Source organism: Crassostrea angulata, unplaced genomic scaffold (assembly GCF_025612915.1).
Source record: "Crassostrea angulata isolate pt1a10 unplaced genomic scaffold, ASM2561291v2 HiC_scaffold_66, whole genome shotgun sequence".
In the NCBI taxonomy this organism is placed as follows: domain Eukaryota; kingdom Metazoa; phylum Mollusca; class Bivalvia; order Ostreida; family Ostreidae; genus Magallana; species Magallana angulata.
In genome coordinates this window covers 109,698-126,027 of record NW_026441621.1, presented here as the reverse complement: position 1 = coordinate 126,027, position 16,330 = coordinate 109,698, and the positions used below count along the sequence as shown (strand labels likewise).

Sequence of the window (16,330 nt, the reverse complement as noted above, 5' to 3'; positions counted from 1 at the left end):
AATGGTCGATGCATAATTTGTTCGTTGACCTAACCTCTCAAGGTTTTACTGATGTTCATCGATGAGTTCAGAATTTGTGATGCATAGTTCAAACGATTAAAGTAATTTAATAATGTTTATTGAAACAGAAAACGGGTAATCTGAATATGTCGTTTTTATTTATTTTTGTAACTTCTGATTACATTAATATTTGAAAAAAAGGAAATGAAAAGAGTAGTTTACCTAACAAACGTTTTACGGTTTTTTAAAAATAAAATCTTACGCGACTTCAAATCATCCAGCTTTTCACTTGAATTTTCATTTCGATCATTTGAACTATTCACAATTTTAATTTTTATGCAACATCCATTGACAATTTAAATGAATTGTAACATTATATTATCGGTGTTTTTGTAGAAGTGAAATATTAAACAATTACGAAGGAGGATTGATTTTTATTACAACCTAATCTTATAAAACAAGGTCAGACACCTTTAGATTATTGAATTGTTGTTAATTAAGTAAAGTACAAGCTGTTGTTTCGAAGTAACACAAATCCTTAGACCTTTTTTTCTTCACACGTGTGGCCAAATACATTGTTTGAACAGAAAACACGCTGAATAAACAATAAGAAACAGATATTTGATAATGATTCCCCCTTTTATAAGGCTGTTGTTTCAGTGAGCGCTGTGTTATCCCTGTATCGTGTTCCCGCCGCTAACAGAGCCCGATCTCCACCGGATAGCATTATCAGTCATTAGTACCAATCAACCAATCAGCAATCAGGAGACAAGCGTTGTTTTGGCATGCAGCGCACCATCACGCAACTACAGCGCAACCAAAATTTCAAATAAACAAAAATTGGCCTCCGATCACTTTCCAACCAAATCACTCAAAGTATCCCAATGAAACAGAGATCTGTTGATATCTTTAGTATAGGGATGTTTTTAAAGAATTTCGTAATCGTAAGAAATCACAATTAATCATTCAATGACATCCAAAATGTTCTCTAATAATATTGCAGTCTCTTTGATTTCATTTGATAGATTTACTGAAGGCCAATTTTTGGAGTGCATATGTGTATCGACTATAGCTATCCAAGCAAGCTAATAACAATATACTGAAAGTTGCACGCTCTTAGAATCATAAAAAAATCAAATGAAGATGTTTGTTTAACGAAAATCCTCGACAGCAATAGCCCAATTTAGATATGTTTCCATCAATTGAAAGATAAATAACTACAAAAGTGAGGCAATGGACTCCGTGGCGCAGTATGCAACTTTCAGTATACCTATCCCCCACCATACATTCTATACATGTACAAGGCACTATACGATATATGTAGACAATTATTTTCCTGGTGTTAACATTACTCTAATGTATTAGTGTAGTTGTGTACTATATTCATCGTTTATTGCTATAAAACATTGAGCAAACAAATAACATAGAAAATTACAATCGAGTGCTTGAAATAAACATATCAAAATCTCAAGTTTTCACAAAAATGCACAGAACTTCGATGAAAAGATAAATATACATGATATGTCGCAAATCTCTGAAAAACAGAAGAAAAAATCATTTTAGCAGACCAAGACTAAAAATCATGTGATAATGTATGGGTAACTGGTCATTGGTCAATTTGATTAATATATGTTTGCAGTGTTTGTTTCGTAACAAGTCACGTGTCCCTTATTTCATGTATTTCTTCATCAGTTTCTGTATGATCTCATCTTGATCGACGTATTCCAAGATGTACGGGGTCTGCATTAGTATACCCATGCTTCCAAATATAGTAACAGTCAGAAACACAATCAGTAGGAGTCGGTCCAAGACACTGGCCACAAACTTCCAGTCGTCCAGCACCTGCAATGGAGAAAAAATGCGTAAGCTTTTTACAACTAGTAATTGAATCAAAGATAAAATTACACAACTTCTTCATTCTCAATATTTTAGTGTAAAATGTAAATGGACAAGAAGTCACATCGACTACGTACTGTGTCATATTCATCCTCGGCCTTCAGGTGTTCAGTTATAAACTTTAAGGCGTCTGTTGCTTCCTTAAGATCAGGAGTCATCTGAAAAAGTTTGTTCTTTGGGGCGTGGCCAGGAGAATGGTTGGCATTTTGACGTGTGAAGCCTAGTAAAGGAGAACCTTCTGGGACACATCTGTTATTCTGTCTGCGGCATCCTGGGTGGTGAGATTCAGTCAGTTCTTGAAAGTTTGGCGAACTGGAGGAAATGTGGTTCGATCTGGTGACGTTATTTTGATATATGCTCGAACTGCTATGCTGATCGGATATCTCTTGTTTCGGTTTCTGCCATCTCTCCATATGATTGGGACGGGTCATCAAAAGAAGGCGGGGCAGGTAGTTCAGGAAAACGATTCGAATCCAGTTGGGCATTTGGTGCGTCCTTGGAGTTCGGAAATTTTTGTTGATGACAAATACAGTCAAACAGATGGCGAGGATGTTCATTATAAAGGTAAACAGTAAATAGTGAGCGATCAGCGGGATCTTTAGGGATGGCGGCAAAATTTTGGAAATAAGCAACAAAAACACAACCAGCGCCAGCAAAATAGATATACAAAGCGTTATTTTCTCACATGCGTCAGCCGGAAGCAGAAAGACACAGACACTCACGAACGATATTAATATACATGGAATTATGAGATTGACCGTATAAAACAGCGTCTTCCTGCGAAGGTGGAACTCGAATATGACCATGGCTTTGTTCTGATTAGATCCCGGGTCGATTTCAGTCGTGATCCGTCCTGGTCCGGCAATTATATCCCACGCTCCGCTCTTCAGATAGTCGGTGAAATCTAAACTGTCCATATTATTGTAGAAGGTAAAGTTCAGCTGCTTGTCTGTAAACGTCCAGGATCCGAACTTCATCTCACAGATCTGCTGGTCAAAAGGAAAGAACTGAACGTCAATGGTGCAGGAACTCTTGTAGATGGCGGGAGGGATCCAGTAAACCAAGCTATCGTACGACAACAGGATGTTAGATTCATACGATACCTCGTACTTCCCATCAGCACTGTGAGGAAATAAAACGTCACAAGTGATTACGTTACAAAACAGTGCTTACATCATTTACATAAACAGGACACAGTTGGCTGCTTCTATAAAGCAGGAGTGGTATTCATGCTCTCTATATGCAAGCAAACTAACATACATGTAATTAAGCATTGATATTCATATAAGCGTCATGCTTTGGTTCCAACACCAGCGTTAAATACTTGTACATGTTTATGTGTACACACTAGCTAGGAAACATGCCACGGTTCAGCGATAGCACCTATGTACACATATCTATCATATTATTAAATGATCTTTTGTATTTTTAATATATTTTACCTGTTCCTATTTCAAGATTCTTTTGTTTGTAAAACATGCTCATCACGGGAGTTCATTAAGGTTAACAACGAATGTAAAAGCAGCTAAATACATTTATTCATACAGATTCACAGTTTATTCTCAGTTTGAATGAAAAACATTGTTAAAACATTAACAGGGTGCATTTTGATATATAGTATCAGGGGCAATGTTGCCTTCTTGGCTGACTTTGTATTTGTCCATGATTTTTCCGATCAGTTCGTCCTGATCGATGTTTTCTAGGATATAAGGGGCCTGCACTAGTATTCCAATCGTACCACAGACGGTGACGATAAGAAATATGTACAGTAACATTCGGTCCACCACGCTCGCCATGTACTTCCAATCGTCGGTCACCTGAAAGGAAACCAGTTCTCAATAGGTCAGATTTAAATATATCTACTATAGATATATAAAAATATAAAAATAACCTAAAATAAAGTTTTCTGTCAACGCTAGCTTATTGAAATTAAGATTTGTATTTATTCAGTTACAATGAAATATGTCTTAACCTACAAAATATTTCGTCCAATGCATCCCATATCAAATAAGGATATTAAAATTGATTACGAATAAATGCATGAACAATGTTAATGATTCATATACATCGGAGTCTGTTTTGGTATATTTCTCTGTATTTACTACATTATCATTATAGAAAAGATCGATAAAACGCACCGAACCATATCGGTCCTCCCATTTTAAATGTTCAGTTATAAAACCAATGGCTTCTGTTGCTTCTATCAACTCGGGGCTCATGGGAGTGTAACCAACTTCCGTCGCCTCTGGCACGTTGTGTAACCGGCAGTTCCTGGAACGTGTGTTACTCATATCATGATTAGCATGTCTCTTTATATCATGGTCTAGATTTTCTTCCGAGTGAACTTTCAAAGGACTCTTCCATCTTTCATCATGGTTAGGTCGAGTCATGAACAGAAATTTTGGCAAGTATTTCAAGAAGACTATTCGAACCCACTCAGGCATTCGGTGTGTTCGAGGAGTACGGTAGTTCCGGTTTATAATGAACACAGTGGAACCAATGGCAATGATGTTCATAATGAAAGTAAACAAGAGATATTTAGCAATCAGTGGTATCGTCTTTGAAGGCGGCAACAATTTAGAAATCAAAAGCAAAAACACGACGAGCGCTAATAGAATTGAAATAATCAGAGTGATTTTTTCGCCGGCGTCAGCGGGCAGCATAAAGACACAGATGCTGACAAAGGAAATCAACATACAGGGGATAATCAGATTAACTGTGTAGAAGAGAGTTTTTCTCCGGATGATGAACTTGGCGATGTACATGCTGATTCGGCGCTTCGTTTCCGGGTCCGTACAGATGACGATCCTTGCCGGACAATCCACGATGTCCCATGTTCCGCTCTTCAAATAGTCCGTCATGTCCAGACCATAAAACTTATAGTAGGTGAAATTCAGCTGGTCGGCTTCAAAAGTCCAAGACCCAAACTTCATTTCACATTCTTGTTCATCGAATGGGAAATATTCGACATTGATGTCACACGAGCTTTTGTAGATGGCGGGCGGGACCTGGTATATATTGGCCGCACCGTCCGGCTGCATCAGTACAACATTTGACTCATACGTTACCTCATATTTACCATCAGCGCTAAAACGGTAAAAGTGTCAGCATTAAAATAGGCGCATGTTGTGCCCATAATTGCCAGAGTCTTCTAAATTAAATGAATAAAAAACACACTTTTTTGGAGATGAATATTTTATTTTCAAACAACCATCATTTTTTACTAAAGGGAATTTATTTTACTTCATGTTATAACAATAAGTTTAAAAAAAATTAAAAATAAAAATAAAGGAATAAAAAACAAAACACACTTAATATAAAGTTATAGCAACTATGGCTACTGGTATTTTTAAGAATACAACAAAAAGATGTTAATATATGAGGTATGTTCTAAAAATAGATATAGCACTTCTGTAAAACACCTGCACCGATTCACTACGAAGACAGATTTCAAAAGACAATATAAATATACACTTTGAAATTTCTGAAAATCTATTAAAAATATACATATATATGTAGGATTTGGAACACTAACCTTATGCTGGGAAGACTTCTCATAATTTGGCAGAGAACGGACAAAACATTACACACATACACACAAACCATGAAGAAATTAAAATACCTGTGCATAGTCTGTAAACGACGTTTAGTAACACTGAGTGCATTCTAGATATATGTGTGTGTCCCTCTATATATGTAAAACTGCGACAAAACAGTCAGATCAACTTAACAACAATTGAAACTTTAATTCAGGGAAGACATCAGTCTTTCGATGATCGCGTCTTGGTCGACCACTGAGAAGATGTGGGGGGCCTGGAGGAAGATGCCCATGGCGCCCCCTACCGTCACCATCAGGAAGGTCACCAACAGGAGGCGGTCAATGACGCTGGCCACGTACTTCCAGTCGTCGATGATCTAAACAACAAACGTCCAGAGATAACAAAAGTGGACGCATGGAATCAATCGAGTTAAACTTCTAATGTGGAGGCTGACGCAGTGGATATTTCATAGCATTGTTATTCTTATTAACAAGGAAGTTTATATTCTCAGTGTTAAAAAACCCAGTTTTAATGATAAAATATTATGGTATTTAAAAATCAATAGTTCAATAGCGACTTTAAGTACCAGGATTTGGATCGGTGAGTTGAAATGCGTTTTTATGAACCGATTGATGTCCACAAAACCTCCTTAAACCCATAACATAGAAGAAAAATTGACGGAAATAGGGAAAAATATCAAAAATAAATCTTTGAAACAACTTTCATGAGTCAAATGACGTTTACACAGAGATGAATCAACTTACCGTGTCAAAGTGGTCATTCTTAAGAGTGTGTTGCCGAATGAACTTCAAGGCGTCAGAAGCTCTTCGGAACTCCTCACCGAACACATCGAAGGTCGATAGCGTATCGTTGTTGAAATTAGCTGCATGATTAAAATCCAAACTTCTGTCGAACACTTTCCGCTCTGTGTCAGGAGTTTTCAGCACGGACTGGTCGCGTGGCGTTTTTCTTGGTTCCATCATGGCGTCCTTCAGCGAGCGCGCCTGCCAGCGCGAGGAGTGCCCCGGTCGTGTCATGAGGAGGATCTTTGGGAGGTAGTTCAGGAAGACGACGCGGACCCACCTGGGCATGTTGTGGGTGCGAGGACTTCTGTGGTTCTTGTTTAGAACAAACACAGTGCATCCAATGGCGATAATGGTTATGATGAAGTTGAACAGGAGGTACTTGGCGATCAGAGGGATTGTCAACGCTGGAGGTAATATTTTGGAAATTAGTAAAAGGAACACAACCAAAGCTAGCAGAATGGAAATACACATGGTGATCTTTTCCCCGCCATCACCCGGAAGTGCAAATGTACAAACACTTGCAAAGGAAATCAACACACACGGGATGATAAGATTGACAATGTAAAACAGAGTTTTTCTTCTTATCACAAACTTCACTATGTACATATCTCGAATATCTCCGGACACTGGGTCTTTTTGTTCCTGGATCCTTGCAGGGCTATCAATGATATCCCAAGTTCCACTGCGCAGATAGTCGGAAAAATCTAAGGTCCTTCTATTTAAATAATAAGTGAAGAACAGTTGATTTTTCAGGAAAGTCCAAGACCCAAATTTCATTTCGCATTCCTGTTGATCAAACGGGAAATACTTGACGTCGATGTCACATGACGACCGGTAGATGGCGGGCGGGACCCAGTACGTCAGTCCGTCATGGTTCATTACTACATTGGATTCGTAGCTCACTTCGTATTTCCCATCAGCGCTAATAAAATAAAAAACGCGTTGCAGATGATTCAAAATTTCCCGCGCTTGTTCTGATTTGTGATTGGCTCCTTATCTTTGACCGGGAAAATGAGCGAGGAACGCTCAAGAGAGCTATATAGAGCGAGACAGTTACACAGAAGTCGAACATTTATAGAAACACACAATCAGAACACAAAGAAATCAAAATAAATTAACGATAACATATAAAGAGCGGTTGAGACAGGAAAAAATAGTTCAGTTAAAAGACAAACATGATGAAGTATTGAAAAAGAGTATTAAAAAAATACGGTTTACAATATCTATTCAATAAGAGAGTCAACACAAAAAAGGATGAAAGACTTCACTTACTTGTTAAACAAAACGATATCCGGTCGCCATGCTTTTGAGTGGTTAATTCGGATTGTCTTGATACCGCCATATTGTTCGGGATTCCATGTCAGTTGATAGTCGTACCAGTACTTTAACAAAACAATAATTTATTTACAATCTCAGGAAAACACCGACATCACAAAAGCTGTTCATGTAAGGTTAAATCCCAAAAACTGATTGCCCCTAGTGTAAGTCTTCTGAGTTATATTTTGTACTTACCATCTGGAGCCAGACGTTCGTTTTCATGATTTGATTTTTCTCGTCCTAATAAAGAGAAGAATGAGGGAATCACTTCAAAAGTTAAATATATAGCGGTTTACTTCACTGTCTGTTCCTTCACATTAAAACCTGGAAACCACAGACATAATACATGTCCATGTCCATGTAAATCATCATACGTCATAGAAACAATGTTAATACATTCAAAAATTGTATATGTACAGTATGGTTGTCTAATAATGTGATGTATGTATAAACAATAAGGTAGGCAGTTTTTATACCCCAAGTATGATTGGAGCTCTCATGGTAGGGAGTACAACAGTAAGTGAGTCCATTGTACAAGACGTAGCGTTTTTCCTGACTGTATAAATATATATAGTGAATCTTTTGTACAAGACAGTGTATTTACCTGACTGTAAAAATATATATAGTGAGTCCTTTGTGCAAGACATAGTTTGTTTACCTGACTGTATAAATATATATAGTAAGTCCTCAATGTTTTACCTGACTATAAATATATATAGTGTGATCTCTGTACAAGACATTGTGGTTTACCTGACTGTATACTCACCACACTGATAAGCTGACTAAGAGCCAGGTTGAATTGAACCTCAATAGACTCATTGATGTTCCGGACGGGGCGGATCAAAGGGTTGTAGTTCTTATCATCAAACAGGTACTTGATCAGTTTAACTTCGTCATCACTTCCCAGACCTGCAAAATTTAAACTTTATATAGCGTGTGTGCTTTACTAAGGCAATGCTGTGCAATTGTTATCTGTCCTACGTACTGATGAATCACTTAATTTTGTGAAAATGATATTTCGTTCATTGAAGCATCGGATGCTTGTTTTTGGATGTCCTATACCACACCAAGCGGTGCTGAAGAATTGAATACCGTGCTTTCAATACGTCAAAATAATAACAATATTCTAGTACTCAATTACTCATGTATCGTATATATTCATTCATTTGGTATTATCTGTAAATCTGAAATCAATCCAAGCCCATATAATTAATAAATTTAATAAACTGGGTTTTGAATATCTTTTACCGAATTTTTCATTTTCACATGATGGCAAATGTACATGCATGACATGATATCTGATTGATGCGTTTATAGAAGCGTATTATACAATTTCTAGATTAGTACTTATCATAAAAAGTTGTAAATTAAATACCGGTATTATACTTAGATTCTGGACACATATTTTAAGCCCATTAAAGTTATTAGGTTAATATTAAAAAGAGAACCGTACAGAATATGATCTAAAAATCTGTCCACAGCAAACAGGTTATCAAATATTCATCTGCATTGTACCATACAAATCGGTTCATTTTTGTCTAATGGAGAGATGATCTATATGCGTACGTGGTGTGTTATTCGAAAATCATAATAAATAATGTGGTCACTGACCAAGAACTCTGACGTCACCAGAGAACCGTGCATCCTGAATGGAATAATTTAACGATAAAGCTGTGTACTTCTGTCGAGGTATAGCTAGTGTTATTTTATATTCACATAGACTACATTTACACTCACAATCTCACATCGCCTCGTCAGTTTTCACTAGCCAAATGGTGAATACAAATGTGTTCCAATCCACCTAACGCAGCGATCGTTAAAGAAAACCCATCAGCAAACTGGCAGCTATGTAACTCATTTCAGCAAATGAAAACAGAATTCTTTGAAATGAAGAATAAAAATTCTACCTTTCGACTACAAAGTTCCCTTAACCAAGCCATCCCTCTGATCTCCAGCTGTAACGCTAATGCCTCCAATAATAAACCGAATTCTTGGTTTCTGTACATTGTCGATGTACATCGAATCCTTAATGCAGACACAAGGTTAACAGGAGAAATGAAAGTGAATCTTACAACAGCTAAGACTCTGTTTGTTTGTGGTACTTCAGTGTGTCTGCAAGACGTTTCTTTAATATACTCACTTAGCATGAATGAATTCTTAAACAAACACATTAGATCGATGAACTATAGAGACCTCCGAGCAGGAAAAGGAAGATATAGATAGATAGACAGACATATAGTTGCATAGAGAAAGGAGAAACTGAGAGAGAGAGAGAGAGAGAGAGAGAGAGAGAGAGAGAGAAAGAGAGAGAGAGAGAGAGAGAGAGAGAGAGAGTTCCTAAAAAGATACATCAATAGTTTCCATCGGGTGAAATGAACATACAGACGAGACTTTTCTTTTTCTACTTACCCGGGTCTACAGTTGACCCAGAGATGACTACCCCCCAAACCACGCCAGCTAGCAGGACGGAGGGAGAGGGAGACATCACGCGACACTCGCTGAATCTTCCTGTCACCGACTGTGAGCGAGTCCCGGCAGTAATTGCACTGATCTCCCATTGACATGTATTCTATGTTCACTGATCGATTGGAGGGGCTTTATGAATATTTCTACAAGCTTTCTGCTTTGTGTTCTAAAACACTGTGTAAATATATCTACATGGTTCTTATTCAATGTAAAACGATCACAGCAGGACCGCTTATAGCCCTGTAATATTGAATAACTTTTAAATAACTTACTATTGTAATATTTGTGTTAAAAAGTAATTGTTTGGCTTGGATGAAGAAAATTGTTCGTTCCGAAGAATGTACAGACGAATCTTGAATAATGGACAAACTAGGCAATAGTAAATAAATAAAAAAGAGTGCAGCAATATCATATGATCGGGACTCTCCGGCACTGGTCGTAGATTACGTAGTCATGATAAAAAAGGCAATGAAAATAGTCTAAGGCTATAAATATAATTTACTATGGAGAAATCAGACCTAAATCGTTCCTATAAAACACTCTCGTATTGAACATGTAGTAGTTACCTAACATCACAATATTAGTCATCTGCAGACACCCGTTAATAGTATGACCCGAAACTGTTGTTCAAGGTGATGCACGTAGGAATTGTAAAAAAACCCAAACATCCATGCAGGTATTCTACAATGGTTCTAAGGATTCTGTAGATGGGTATATATGTCACAAAAAGGGCCCACAGTAAAATAGTAGAGCGGAAGCAGTGGATAGAAGAGAGACCTGAAAGTCAAAGTAAACCGAAAGTAGACCGGAACTAGTGAATCATCAAGTCCGCATGGGTAAAACACGAGTAAACGCAAGGAGATTCAAGTGAATATCTTCTTTTTGCATGTATTTTTTATTAATTGCTTTTGTTCAAAATTCTTCATTTCGTGTCAAGAAGGCTAGATGGCTGAGGTCATATCTGTGATCGGCGTGTGACGATCACAAGTGTGTCCATATGAGGCATCCGGCAAATTTTACTTTTGCTCTTAAATCTTTAATCACATGTAGATGGCTAAAACCGTTCTTCTAATGCGTTTGCCACGAAAGTAAAACATTTATGCCGTTACATACAAAGTCATAATGATTCAAGTTACGTTTTTCTTAACATATGCGTAAGAATATTAATAGGAAGTTCAATTCATGAGCTCATTCATTTCGGAAATCAACAATCGATGCGATATATCTTATCTATTATGTTTATTGTATGTAATATAATGCTTTCGCATTACATCAACAGAGCTGTGACCAGTGATATTACAATCCGATCATTCCTCTAAAAGGAATACTTGTTTTGAACTTATTAATCTCCTTGAGAAAACGAGCTCTGTTTAGAGATAATTTTGGGAAAATGCCTAAACATATGGAATCTCTCTTTACTTAGTAACAGTTTTTAACTTATTATCAGTATTGAAATTATAAGGTAGATCCGAGAGCTACTGTATCTTTTACATATTTGTACAGCATTGAACTTGATGTCAAATCCGTGCCTTTATCCAAGAACAAATTTTGAATTTGCTGTAATCGGTTAAAGACGATTAAGGTACTTCACTACACTGAGACTTGTACATTTTAAGACACTACGTCACAAGATAGCGATTTACATGTTCTGTTAAACTGTTTGTATCATGTGTATGTATATCGTCATAGCTCAGTGATTAAAGTATCACCCTTATGAACCGCAGGTCATGAGTTCGAATCCACCTGGGGCTTTTGTTTATGTTTACTGAAAGAAATTTTTGAAAATATCATTTTTTATCAAAAATTGCACATTTGTTTTGCCTATTTGACATATATACTTCTTATCAATTATGCTTTCTATCACAATCAAGTAATTTTCTGCTGATTTGGGAAACTATTTTAAGGTGTAGTGAGGCACCTTAATTAAATGAGCATAGCGGGGGATTTAAAGGGACTGGATAGTCCACAAATTAATCCTCAGATCTGCTTTCAACTGTTAAATATGATATTTTGGGCCATAATCTTCTATTTAATGAACAAAAAATCCAAAAATCCTATATTCTCATACAGAGCTCTGTTTAAAAGAGGTAAATATAGCCTAAATATGGCCACATCTATCCAGCTCCCCTAATTATAGTTGGATTTCATAATTTGTTGCCCTCTTTAAGTGGATCTGTCCACGGACATTGATTACACCGTGGAAATGTCCCCTGTTGGTTCTGATGATGACACAGCCTCCCAGCCTGTTATAGGATTGTTATAGGGATTAGGGAATCCATTGTTTATCACGATATGTTACCAATCTGGCTATCAGGCCATTGAAACACGACCTGGTCAAAACTTACTGAGGACGGTATTGTCTTTCTCTCAAGAAAATGCTTTGTAGGTGTATTTAATGTTAATATTTAACTAACGTAAATCAAGTCCGGGTTTATTTACATTTCGCCCCCGTGTGGCATGTCTATACTTGTTTCTCTGAGTATCAAGCTACTAGAGGACACTGAGCAAACTCATCATTTAACCTGAATGTTTTACATGCTGTCTAATAATTCAGTGCAAACCCCTGGTGACTGTAACCTTAAATACTCATTATCAGCTGTATCACGTGGTCGATTTGATTTAGTTAATTTAGTTTATTGATATCTGTAATATTTATGAAGATCAAGCATGCACATATTGGAGTGCTCTGCAACAATCATATTCCGCACTCCGCTAGCATTCGGTTCTTAGATTTATCGTCAATAATTCGCGTCCATTTCCCGGTTACACGTCACGCAAAGCTCCCTGAATAGTACTCACTACATTCAGAAAATGCCTCGTGTTCAAGACATGGACACATTGACTTTAAAGTAGACGACAGAGAGAAGTATAAGTAAAGAATAATTTTCACGGAGTGTATAACTAAATGAAGTAGTAGCCTGGGCAGTGATTTGTTACCTCTTGCTAGGGTTCCCTCCGACACATGGCTGAAGACCTGGACCAGTAACACAACACACGGGGTATAGGTGGTCCATGCCATCCTCATCGTGCTCGTTCCTCTAGCACCGAATCCTTGAACATCTTATGCCTCCATGGACCACTTAACACCGTTCAATCCCCCCGTAACACTTGGTGATCTTTTCACTTTTTCGTTACATGTAAGTCGCCATCACAGATATTAACGCATGCGTAGAGGGCCTATCAAACTCTGTAACTTTTCCAGGCTCTCCAACATATGTTGTTCCGCTTAACAACACGTGCTGTTGATGAAGCGACAATTGCGCGTGCTTTCTCTAATCCCGGTATTAATATGTTTACACAGCGTTCACGCGATGTACTATGGCTGCTCTACCTTTCTAAGGCATTGATCAGGTATAGAAATCTCCCCTGCTCGCTGCAGACTAATCAGTTTCTTCGTTGTTTCTTTTCCTGTCCAAGCGTTTAAACAAAACCTTTCTATTTACTCTGTTCCTTCTTTACAAATTGTTCATTAATTGCACTTGATTGTGGATTCACTGAACCACGTGTTTCTCGCCTGATCATTACGGGCCCCCTTGCGCCATGCCGAATCTTCTGAAACAAGCGCCCCAAGACATTTAATTAAGATTTTGTTAAGATTCATTGGAATTGTGATCGATTCGTTCCGAAAATCTCAAACAATCGTAGAGGCAGTGAAAGTGTTTAGTTTGATGCTCGCCAAGAGACTTAAATCATAATGAATTTTAATGAATTGTTACGATGTAATTACAACCGGACTGTGTCCTGTTCCAGCATTTCTGTCGTAAGAGCTTTTTTTCCTTTCCGCGGGCACCCTTTGAAAAACTTGTTTCAAGTAACTAGCGTTTTTTTGAAATCATTTGCAATATCTGTAGAGTAATTCTTGAAAACGAAATTTTTACAAGCTTATGTCTTTCCCATTTTTCGAAAGCCAATGATGTTTTAAATTATTTTTGAACTGAAAGATTAAGATATTCCAAAAGTGACAGAATATAATCACTTGTGATCGATCCCCTTTGTCTTGTGTTTATAGATAAGATCGACAACAATCCGAGATCTGGCCCGCTGCGCGTGTTTACACGGGGAGGGAGATTAGTGATATTGTTACAGATTATCCGGCGATTATCAGGCGATGATTCGCTGATTGTTTTTATTGTAGATCATCCGTTAATCTGACATTCCTGTCAGGGAACTCATTGAAAACAAATACACGATCGACGTCTCCCATACTTTAAAGATTTTTGGATAGGGCAGGGGAAAAAGTATATGGATAGGTTACTCATTATGAAAAACTGTCGCACGTTTTAAAACAAGAAGAAAGAAATAAATATTCGATAATTTTATAGATAAATGCTACACTGAATTTCCTTTAAAACATTTGTGAATAAATAATACAGACAAAAGACGTTAATTAAAGTAAATAAACATGAATAAATATAGATTTATCGCGAAGTGTTTTTGTGTTTCCGCTAACATATGCAAATATCGGGCCCTTTTGTGCGCGTAATTCGTTTTAGAATTTGAAAGCGGTCGATGTTTTATTTTGTTTATTTATTTCAGCTTAAAATTGAAACAAAAGTTGAATAATGTTTGCCAGTTAGAATTGTGGTACATGTAATACAAAATCTAACAAAGTTTTCGTTATCCTACACACAAATGTTGAGTGAATTCAGTTTGAAAATTACAAATATCTATTTAATACGTAGATTGTGACATGAATTCGAATTAGTTTTAAAAATCATTGAGTTTCCCCGTCGTCAAGGATATAAACTTAAAAGTATATCCATAATCACTTAACAGGTCTGAAAACTTAATATTATTATGCAAATTGCTATATAGATATGTATATCAGCATTGATTTTATCATTGTGCATCTAAACATGTTGTTAGGTATCAACTTCATATGCATAGTACGGTCCAGTAAATGAGGTGGGGGTGGTGTTTGTGTGTGTGTTGGGGGGATGGTGATTAAGTAGAGGAATTTGATTCCAAATACTGTATAGAGTAAAATGTAAGACTTCTAAGCGATGACAATTTTACTGTTTTTTTTCATGACTGATCATGAGAAATAATGATATAGTATACAATATATACGGATATTTTAGGTATGTACTTCTATAATGAGCACAGCCAACAGAACCCCAAGCTTTGCAGCTGATAAAGTGGTTTGAGATCTTAACGTCCATTAATTAAAAGAACAAAGCAAATGACAATATTTCCAGTGGTTTATGAGGTAAATTGGCGAATTTAATGAACATGCGCTCTTAATTTCTTCAAAGTGTTTAAAAGGTTCACAATTTACTATAACTTTGACAATATTGGGGAATGGGGAGAGAGTGCCGCTGATAACAAGGTAAAACGGAGGATGAACAGTGTGCTGATTAAGAAAGACATTAACCAAGAAAGACAACTCAAACTTCCGGATCGACATCTTGCAAACACCTGGGTTGTCCGTTTCACTGAAAAATATCAACTTTAGCTTCTGTTGATGACATATCGTTCAGGGCACACACCGTAAAGTTAGTGAAAAATTTCTATTTTCTCCATTCCCCAGGACCTTGATCATATTTACTTCAAGAATTATATGTACAGTTATTGGTTACTTTAATTATAAGCTTTATAACAGTAGTGAACTTAGCTTAAAAAATTAAACAGTGAACAAATTGTGTTTTAAACTGAAACAGCTATATACAGAGATGTGTTCTCCAGAACGGTGAGATTTGTGCCGTGTTGCTTTTTGTGTTGTTGTTGTAGTAATAGTTGTAGGTAACTAATTTGAACGAACAACGGATGCACTCAGACAGAGAACGCAGGAATTCGAAGGCCGTTCTTAGTGATCATGTATGTCTGCCTACAACGGGTACATCTACTAGCCCGTGTATGTCTCCTAGTCCACTCAACGCCTGACAGCAATACTAGTGCTCAACGTCAGATTTACCCTTGTCTGTGCTTTTAATTTGTCAATTAAAAATTGGTCAAATAATGAACCCAAAATTCGTAGATCTTGTCACATCAGAATTTCACAACTATATTTCTTCACGTATTTTCTCTTCTGTACAACACCATACTTATTTCTTCTTGTAACGCCGACCAAAAGGAATAACGCAAAAACACTGTTTACTTCATCATAACTATTAGACGTAGCAACGTATTTATTTTTTTGATTTTTACATACGAAAGCTTAAAAACATTTCTATTATTAATATAGCCTAATTGCTAACGTTCATGTATTTGATAGAGTCAGGTTCATGCGATTAAACTTGGCAATTTTAAATCAAAAGATTGTCTCAGCAACAAATACGTCTCATACCGTCCATTATGCCAATGTTG

General features: G+C 36.9%; 2 protein-coding genes across 3 annotated transcripts; both read right to left on the bottom strand.

The window, feature by feature from the left end:
* Positions 1-301: 301 nt before the first annotated feature.
* On the bottom strand, positions 302-3,292 carry LOC128168890 (acetylcholine receptor subunit beta-like 1). Its single transcript, XM_052835040.1, has 3 exons — positions 3,079-3,292; positions 1,974-3,018; positions 302-1,842 (listed from the first exon to the last, which is right to left on the bottom strand). The coding sequence occupies exons 1-3, from the start codon at positions 3,168-3,170 to the stop codon at positions 1,669-1,671; spliced, it is 1,311 nt and encodes a 436-aa protein (XP_052691000.1). The 5' UTR covers positions 3,171-3,292; the 3' UTR covers positions 302-1,668.
* A 124-nt stretch (positions 3,293-3,416) lies between these two features.
* Positions 3,417-13,610, bottom strand: LOC128168889 (acetylcholine receptor subunit beta-like 1). 2 transcript variants are annotated; one of them, XM_052835037.1, is made up of 6 exons: positions 12,962-13,592; positions 8,325-8,467; positions 7,754-7,798; positions 7,514-7,623; positions 4,035-4,983; positions 3,417-3,713 (listed from the first exon to the last, which is right to left on the bottom strand). In XM_052835037.1, the coding sequence occupies exons 1-6, from the start codon at positions 13,047-13,049 to the stop codon at positions 3,489-3,491; spliced, it is 1,560 nt and encodes a 519-aa protein (XP_052690997.1). In that variant the 5' UTR covers positions 13,050-13,592; the 3' UTR covers positions 3,417-3,488. The 2 variants fall into 2 exon arrangements, with proteins under 2 accessions (XP_052690997.1, XP_052690998.1); XM_052835038.1 differs by lacking the exons at positions 3,417-3,713; positions 4,035-4,983 and adding exons at positions 5,074-5,811; positions 6,200-7,163 and having other exon boundaries at positions 12,962-13,610.
* Between the last annotated feature and the right edge of the window lie 2,720 nt (positions 13,611-16,330).

Bases quoted from the DNA above. Each gene is read 5' to 3' on its own strand.
- LOC128168889 (XM_052835037.1), bottom strand. From the start codon at position 13,049: ATGAGGATGGCATGGACCACCTATACCCCGTGTGTTGTGTTACTGGTC. The intron at 7,799-8,324 runs GTGAGTATACAG...TCTCTTTATTAG, and splicing joins TTAGTCAGCTTATCAGTGTG to GACGAGAAAAATCAAATCAT. The intron at 3,714-4,034 runs GTGCGTTTTATC...GTTTCCTTTCAG, and splicing joins GGGAGGACCGATATGGTTCG to GTGACCGACGATTGGAAGTA.
- LOC128168890 (XM_052835040.1), bottom strand. From the start codon at position 3,170: ATGCTTAATTACATGTATGTTAGTTTGCTTGCATATAGAGAGCATGAA. The intron at 3,019-3,078 runs GTAAATGATGTA...ATTTCCTCACAG, and splicing joins GCCAACTGTGTCCTGTTTAT to TGCTGATGGGAAGTACGAGG. The intron at 1,843-1,973 runs GTACGTAGTCGA...TCTCCATTGCAG, and splicing joins CCGAGGATGAATATGACACA to GTGCTGGACGACTGGAAGTT.